General features: G+C 31.7%; 1 protein-coding gene across 1 annotated transcript; it reads left to right on the top strand.

Moving 5' to 3' along the window:
- The first annotated feature begins 5,757 nt into the window (after positions 1-5,757).
- On the top strand, positions 5,758-7,122 carry LOC125065432. The gene is made up of 2 exons (XM_047673013.1): positions 5,758-6,751; positions 7,040-7,122. Exon 1 carries the CDS (start codon positions 5,758-5,760, stop codon positions 6,736-6,738), a length of 981 nt encoding a protein of 326 aa, XP_047528969.1. The 3' UTR covers positions 6,739-6,751; positions 7,040-7,122.
- The last annotated feature ends 2,584 nt before the right edge of the window (positions 7,123-9,706 follow it).

Raw genomic sequence — 9,706 nt, forward strand, 5'->3', positions numbered from 1 at the left:
CTTATTTTATTTGTCAGTGTTATTTGTTGGGTTTTTATCGTTTGATCTCAGTGGAATTATTTTAATCTTTCAATCTAACCATACAACACGATAAAAATGCAAATCTTAATTAAATAAGTAAATCAATATGTTTCTTTGGAAAATCGTAAAACTCATTATCTTTTGAATTTGAAATACACTGTAAGGTTATCCTGCCCAAGTATGCTACAAAATTTTGGCAGGCGCCTTCTAAAACCCTTTATATATTTTTTTTTATAGCTGTGCGTGCGACCTCGTGCTCGTTTAAACAATATTTCAGATCGCGCACGAAGTCGCGGGCATAGCTAGTTATAAAATACAAGTAGCCTATGTTACTCCTTAGTGCATCAGCTATCTGCCACTGAAAGTCCCGACGAAATCGGTCCAGCTATTCCAAAGATTATCCGGAATAAACAGACAGACAGACAGAAAGACAAAAATTGTAAAAAAAATATATTTTGGTATATGTATCGTGTATACGTACATATTCATTTAGTAAAAGCGGTTATTTTAATATTACAATCAGACGCTCCAATTTTTTTATATGTATAGATAACACTGCTTAGTCGATGAAAATGTGTTGACAAACATCAAACTGGTGTGTTATTAAAATATGAAAGATTGATGTTGTTATATGAGACACTATTGCCTAACGGGCACAGTGGCTAAAATCTATGAATCTGACTTGTACTTGACTGTAACTTGAAATAATTATGCAAAGATTGGGATCAATTTGCTTAGTTTTTGTATGTAGATTTAATAGTTGCCCGTAAAAGAAACCAATTCTGGTAACCATACCATACTATTTCTTTTATTTCTTGCATTATATAATCCGATGCTGATCTGTATTCAAAACATCAAAGTCAGCTTAAAACTCATCGACGAGTTAGGTAAAAATCAATTTGAAAATTTTAACTCCACAGACATTGACAAAAAGAGTCACTATAAATGAGGTAAAAAAACGCGGTAAAATAATTGAACGTCAAACACTCTATTATATTTGGTGACTGGATAGTACTATGTATAATGCCTTTATAGTTAGAAAATAAATTAAATATTTAACAGAAATTTACCTTGATAATTGACAATGCAACATTATCTACGTCTATAACTCGCCAAGAATAGCAAGTTGGCATTTGAAATTCTGCTATGACTTAGCAAGTATGCTCTTGTAATGTTTTATCATAATTAAGTCAAAAGTTATTATCTCACGCGAATCGCTTTATCTCCGTGGTTAATGTAATCTGTATTCAGCACTTGCTAGAGCAGACATAAAGTCTTTATTGAATTAGGGGGAAATACCAGTCATTGCCACGCTAGCTTTTGAAATAGAATTTTATTAACCGATGGGTATTATTTTGTCATTTTAAGCGACAGCACACAGAAATTTTGAAGCGACCTAATTATTGTAACCATTGCTTTTTGTTGTTTTATTATCACCTTAAACAAAAATTATGTACAATAAAAAGCTTTAGATAGCCAAATAAAACTTATTTAAACATTATAGAATGTAATTTTTTATTATAATTATTATTGGCTTTTTTGTCTGTTTCTCTCCCCGCACAAATTCTCGAAAGACTTTTTCATGTAGGTTTTTCTCTTATATTTAGCATATAACATTACCTTTACTAACCTCATATTGCATCAAGATACTCACATATATATCTATCTCTATTTCCAGTTGTTTCGACTTTTTTATGTTCTTGTATGCACTTATTGATATGATATATGATGATATATATGAGAGCCGAGATGGCCCAGTGGTTAGAACGCGTGCATCTTAACCGATGATTTCGGGTTCAAACCCAGGCAGGCATCACTGAATTTTCATGTGCTTAATTTGTGTTTATAATTCATCTCGTGCTCGGCGGTGAAGGAAAACATCGTGAGGAAACCTGCATGTGTCTAATTTCAACGAAATTCTGCCACATGTGTATTCCGCCAACTCGCATTGGAGCAGCGTGGTGGAATATGCTCCAAACCTTCTCCTCAAAGGGAGAGGAGGCCTTTATCCCAGCAGTGGGACATTTACGGGCTGCTAATGCTAATAATGCACTTATTTCTTTATTACATTCTATTTATACCTTGATCGAGTTTAACATTCCTATCACATTTTATCGATTGATTTTTACCTAAATAATTGAAAACTTGGCTCCAAAAACTCGACGGCATAATCTTTGTTCAATAGGTCTTGAAGTATTTATTATAGGTGTAATTTGAAATAAAATATAATAAGTAGGTACTTTCAAAGATTACTAGTTTTATTACGTGTAAAGCTAACACGTTTAGCTCTCTGCTATAAATAAAAAAGAAATATTAGAATCAAAATCGCAATAAAATGAAAAAAAAAAACTTTGTTGAGTTGCTGAAATCCGCTTTGCAAGACTAAAATATTTTAATAAAATGTAAGCCGCTCAGTTTAACATAAATTTAAAACCTTCCATAATGGATCCCCTGTCTATTCGATAAAGTATGTATAGTTGTTTATATATAGTGGAAGGCAAAAATGTTTTACGCTTTTAACAGAATTGGATTTGGTTTTCGCTAGTAATAAGTAATAAAATGTTCAATGTGTTTTTACTTCATAATTGTATAAATATGTGGTTCAATTAATTCTTGTAGCTGATATGACTGTATATATTCTATTATAGTCGCAACCGTTCTCAACTATTAAAATACAATACGATAATTACAAATAAAAGTACTATCACTAATGTTTTAAGCGGGTTATCTCAGTGTCCTTCTGTTTATCAACGAAGACGAAGAACACGGTATTTTATGCAGGTTTTATTAATATTTTAATTTTATAACGTTTCAGTTTTTCTGAAGAAATTCGATTCGAAAAAGAAATTAACCTAAACATTTGATTACTCTGACTATGGTAATGTATCCAAAACTTTGAGAACTACAGCATTACAAACTAGCTTAGTATTTCAACCAATAATAATATGAGTATCGTGAACAAGCAGTGACAGATGTTGTCGAAATATCGAGCTCCACCAAATAAAAATTAAAAAAAAAAACTTGGTAAATATCCCATTTTAAATACTTGTAGTAATCAAAATAAATTTCTTAAAATGAAAACTGACTGATGAAAATTATGAAAATATTACAATGACTAAGTTTTTTTTAAATTATAAAATCTAATAATTAAAAACCTTTTCAAGATAAAATTAAATATATAATTGGTGTTGTAAACTATTATTAACCTAGTTGTACTTACTCAGAGAATTAAATGAATGTAGAAAAAAGTTAAGAATGTGTTTATAAACGAAAAATTTAACGAATCAAAGAACTCTCAACCGGCTCTCGCTAAGAGGTTTTCGGATACATTTTAATTTTCCAGGATAATTTTATTATTATGTTGTTATCAGATGGTAGATGAAATAAATCTGTATGTTTTATGTTCTTTCTTTTAGATTATTAAACATATTATGTAATGCTAGATAGAAAGTTTTGTGACTAAACTATCCCTTTTAAATATTAGCCTAATAAGCAAAGTATATAATTAAATTTCATAATCATTTTAAAGCTAGTTACGGTTATGTATTAGGTCCTTACATATATGAAATTGGCGTTTTGTACGGGAAGATTATAAGGTCATTTTTTTTTAAATGTATCTAATACAGTATTAGTGTTTAAGTAGATTAATACAGTTTTATCACTTACCCCGAAGCCAGCTATCTCCGAAGTGATGAGATGGATTCGCTTCCACAATAGCCTTAAAATCTTCATTTTCCACTTTGGTCTCCGGCCGTCCACAGTTCGGCCGTTTGGTTCTGAAGGTCGAAATTTCCAGAACGAAAACGTTTAACCTACAACGAACCCGCTTTATTTTGCGACACCAACGCCGTACACATCAGTAATCGTTCGAGCTGTTTCTTCAGCACTGGTTCCACCGTAGAAATTGTACTCGTAATTATACCGATATTTAATATTTTCCATTGTGCGGTAATAAGCGACGCCAAAGAAAAAAAAAATAATGAGGAAAATCCAAATGAATGACTGTTTTCAAAATTCAAATGTACCAGCTAAATGAATTTTATAAATTTGAATTTGGAATTCTTAACCAAAGAGGATATATTTCAGATCAAAGTGGTCAGTACGACAAAACGCTAATTTCATATGTAAGGACCTAATATTATAAGTTTATTGATTTGTATTATATCATGCGATTGCTCATTTTTATTTTGAATACAATTTTCTTATCTATGTAATTCAGATATCTAAAACACATTACATTATTTGTATATATTTTTTCAGCCCACTGCTGGACGAGAGCCTCCCGCATAGAACACCAGTATCCCGATCTTAGGCAGCGCGCATTCTTCCCGTGCCTACTATATTTTTTAAATCGTCCGTCCGCCTCGCTATCGTCATCGCGCCTAGGGCGCCCTACACTACGTTTGCTTAAGCGCGGTCTTTAATCTAGCACATGTTGGCTCTATCGGCAATAAAGGCACCTGGAGTCATGACCAGCCGAATGCCACTTCAGCGAACTAATTCTACGGTATTATATTATACGGTATACCTAATCTAAAACACAAGTTAATAATGAAATTAGTACAAATCTTGTTTAAATATACGAATGACCTACCTACATAGTTAAAATTTATGTTTATATTTAGTAAAAATGCAAATGTTTTATAGCAATTGCTACCATTTACCAATAATTTTTTTATGATTTTTTTTATTAAATTACCAGTTGAATTTACTCCATTGTGTTAGTCTTCTTTTATGGACTTATTACTTAAAAACCAAGTTGAAGTTTGTTAAATGGATTTTGTAATTGTGTAATTTGATTAGTTTATATTAATTAAATAATCTCACACTAAGCATATTTATAAGGCTGCGTGAATTGTTTGTATAAACAAAGTACCAGGATACGATACGATACCAGGCTACGTTCTGTTCTAAGCCACTAATTGCGTTATGAAAATCCCCGTACATTAGAAATGAGTTATCCCTTTAAATTTCAAACCAACATTACGGACTCCCACCTTAAATAAGTACAATGTTTTCCACGTTTTGCTTCTATCTCTTTATGTTATTACTTTTCATTCATCAACGGACAAGGCTCAACCGAGCGTTTGATATAAAATGTAGGAGAGATCGTCTGTTGATCTTTGTACTGAATGTTCTATTACACAATACATTTATAAATATTTTAATCAATTTGGCAGGATAGTTCAAGCAAATGGATGATTTGAGGTTTTTTTTGTTTATAGTCGCAATGCAGACGGGAAAATGGGCTACTTGATTGTAAGTGGTAGCTAGTGTCCATGGATGGATATACGCTGTAAGGAACATACTCTTTTATTAAAAAGTATGTTATATAAAAAGTTCAAAGTTGCTAAATGTTTTTAAGCGAGCATTTTAGATTCATTTTACTCTTTACAAAAACCAATTTATGTAATTGTCTTGGTAAAATTTTTCTCCAATTTTGTAACATTTTTGGCGCCAATCCAAATGCGTTAATTGATTGTCTAAATACTCGTGTAGTGGGGGACTTTGCCATCTACTTTGAAATTTTATAATACACAATTGTGATCAGTTAATGTTATTTTTAATTAATACATTCATATTGATGATCAATAAGTTTTTCAATTAAATAACAAAGGACAATTTTGTCGTTTGCTATAAATATAACTTATAATTCATCGTCGTCATTCATCGTCGTGCGCTCGAACGTATTACACGTGCCGGTGTAATAAAAAGTGATCTGTGAATACGCCCAAAATGGCTAAATGTGACAAGTGCAATAAATATATTACCAAAAATAAACCTGGTTTAGAATGTAGCCGATGTGAGAAGGTAGTGCATTTGAACACCATATGTTCAGAGCTTTCGAATAAACAGCTGTCGGCAGTACGTGCAGCGGAAAATCTAGAGTGGACATGTCGAGAGTGTCACGAAAATTCTCCAAAACGTCACTCAATTGTTATTCCTGACGATGATGAAGAGGAGGAAGACAAGCGTAATGAGGCTCCTGATCTAAAAATCGACATGCAGCAACTGTTGGTAGACATAACAAGGGAAATGGAGAAAACCATTAAACGCGAAATGAAAGAACTTAGTCAGTCCTTGCAATTTCATAGTGAAAAAATGGATGAAGTGATTACAATGCTAGAAGCTTGCCAAGAAACCATAAAAGATTTAAAGAAAAAGAACATCGATCTCATAAACAAAAATAATAATCTAGAGACGAGGGTAGGTGCACTGGAACAGCGTTTACAAGAAAAAGAGCAGCGGGAATTATCTAACTGCGTTGCAATTTGTAATGTTCCTCAAAGGGTTGATGAAAATACTTATCTGCTAGCTAAACAGGTTGCAAAAAAACTTAATCAACAAGCTGAAGATATTAAAGAAGCAATTCGTCTACCAGGTAAGAAAGAAAATCCGAGCCCTATCCTGATCAAACTAAAAAATGAACAACTTCAAAACTCATGGTTAACATCTGCAAAGTCAAGTTGTCATAAAATTAAAGCGGTCGATATTGTTCCCGAAACTACTGACAAAATTGAAATTGAAAAATCCATATATCTAAGAGAAACCCTAACACCGTACAATAGACATTTACTATGGTTTGCCAAAAAAGAACTAAGTACCACCTACAAATTCATCTGGATCAAAAAAGGAATTTTACGTGCACGCAAAGAAGGTGATAAAGAAAAAGCAATAATTATTCGATCAAAAGAAGATGTTAATAAGCTAAAATAATTCTTAATTATACGTAGGTACACAGGTTATACTTATTATTCTATAGATAAAATTTCTTATAAAGATGGATAACATCAGAGATGATATTTTAGAATTATCAGATTGTACTAACTTACAAATATTTATAGACAGTATACCTACTAATACAAATCTATTATGCATACATATAAACATTAGATCAATAATCAAAAATTTCTCATTACTGGAATACTGTATTCAGCAAAGTTCAAAAATTCCCGATGTAATTATAATCACTGAAGCTAATATTTCAGAATCGCTAAGCTATTTGTACAACCTGCAGGGATATAATATGCACACGCAGTTGCATACGGGACGCAAAGGTGGAGGCATTATAATGTACGTACGAAAAATTCATAAATTTACTACTAAAAATGACAAACCACTACATTTCGAGCTTCTTTTTGGTCAAATTAACACTTCATGGGGATATAATGCAACTTTGTGTGCTATGTATAGACCACCTAGTAATAGTAAGCACTTATTTGTAAATGAACTAGACATATTTCTTAGTAAAATAGAACAGAGTCAGGATATATATGTATTAGGAGATATAAACTTAGACTTAAAATATAACTGTCCTATAAAACATAAATATAGCACTGTTATGTATAATCACGGGCTTGTGTGTGGGATCTCGGAATATACCCGTGTAGGAGAGTGTAGTAAACAAATTAGTAAGACATGTATTGATCACATTTACGCGAGATCCCATTCACAAGTTCACAATTTCAAAACAATGTTAAAAATATAATACCCAATTGCAATAAGACACTACTAGACAAACCGACGTATGTCCTCCCCGTAAACACCTCGTTAAATTTCAAACATGCAACACCAGACAATATCTTTACATTAATAGAATCATTAAACTGTGACAAAGCCCCTGGTATAGATGGAATAAGGGCTTTGGACCTAAAGGCTCTAGGCTCCAAAATATCACCAATTATAGCGAAACTAATAAACACATCTATACAAACTGGTAATTATCCAACTGAATTAAAAACTGGTGTAGTGAGACCTATACATAAAAGTGGAAATCACAAAACGTATGATAATTATAGACCTATAACAATTTTGTCCACCTTAGATAAAATTATTGAAAAATATATCTCTAATCAAATATATAAATTTTATGCTGATAATAATGTAATTAATGTTACACAATATGGATTTCAACCCAAAAAAAGTACAACACAATTGTTATCCAACTTCACTAACACTGTAAACAAACACCTAAATGCGAAAAAACATGTATTGATTGTCTTCATCGATTATAGTAAAGCGTTTGATACATTAAGACACGACATCTTAATTGATAAACTAGATAATTGTGGCATACGAGGACCATTAAAGGAATGGTGTCAAAACTACCTTAATAATCGTTCGTATCTGGTTAAAGTCGATACTGAGTATAGCAACAAAGTTAATGTCACAGAAGGAACGGCGCAAGGCTCAGTTTTAGGACCCTTATACTATATCACGTATGTCAATGAAGTGGTTAACTTAATAAAACATTGCGAAATTTATCAATTTGCTGATGACACGTGTATTATAGCGGCGGAAACCGATTTAAATACAGCTATATCGAAATTACAAACTGATTTTACCTTGATAACCAAATGGTCTCATGACGTAGGTCTCGTACTTAATGCATCAAAAACTAAACTTATGTACATTAGTTCCAGTCGAAATAGAAGCACAATTATACCAAAATTAATTGTTCATAATCATTTATGTTTACATTCGAACACAAAATCGTGTACATGTGACGAAGTTGAGATAGTTAATAACCATAAATATTTAGGTCTCATTATAGACGACCACTTTAATTGGGCAGAGCATATAGATAAAGTTGTATAAAATTAAGATCAATTTTGGCAAAATTTTCTATTATTAAAAACAAAATTCCATATTTAACTCGCCTATTACTATTAAACGCCCTAGCTGAATCTATCATATCGTATGGACTTAGCAGTTACGGAAGAACATCAAAAACACAATTAAATAAAATTTACGAACTCCAAATACGATTACTCAAATCCGTAGTGCCAGATAAAGTTAAAAATTTATGTAAGGGTAATTATCATAACCTGTTCTCTCAATGTAAAATCATACCAATACATGACAAAGTTAAATACACACTCCTATTAGAAAACTTTTTTAATCTGGATTTACAAAAAAGGATTAAGCATGCATTAGTAACCCGCAGTGTGTCGAACGAACGACTTGTCGTACCCCGTACTAACAATCTATACGGTAGGCGAACCCTAGAATATCTTGTTCCAACAATATTGAACAATCTTACTAATGATTTTAAACACGAAATAAGTACAAAAAATATAAAGGAGAAACTTAAAGAATATTTTTTAAATATTAATAATAATACTTAATATACTAATAAAATAAAATAAAATAACATCTCATAAAGTGAAACGGATCATCCTGTATGTGCACTATGCACTATTTACAAGTTATTTCTTTCAAATACATTATCGCAAAACCGAGCCGACCGGCCAAGTAGTGCATCGTAAGTAACTATTGTATTAATAACATAATTTAAAAATCTTTTAACGTATACCCTCACATATGAGTATAATTAAACAAACATCAGTTACTCAAAATCTTATGTAGTTTATATGTAGTGTATAGGTAATATATTTATGTACTAAAAGTTCCGAGTGCTCTCGATGAATGCCGGTGTACGGATAAACCCGACAGGGATTTTGTAACACCGTAAAAGGAATTTGTAATGTATTATATAAATAAATAATAAATAAATAAAAAAAAAAAAAAAAAAACAAATTAATTTAAATAACCGTTATTTTAACTTAATAATAGTGTTATTAAGATACGTCAGCATACCGGGAAGAGCGACCTTAGGTATTTTTGTATTAACCGCCTCCATTAATACCAATTATAACCTCATCCGACCGATCCACCGTCATAA

This window comes from Vanessa atalanta, chromosome 7 (assembly GCF_905147765.1).
Source record: "Vanessa atalanta chromosome 7, ilVanAtal1.2, whole genome shotgun sequence".
Lineage (NCBI taxonomy): Eukaryota > Metazoa > Arthropoda > Insecta > Lepidoptera > Nymphalidae > Vanessa > Vanessa atalanta.

What these genes read in the sequence shown, in the direction of transcription:
- LOC125065432 (XM_047673013.1), top strand. Translation starts at nt 5,758, where the DNA reads ATGGCTAAATGTGACAAGTGCAATAAATATATTACCAAAAATAAACCT.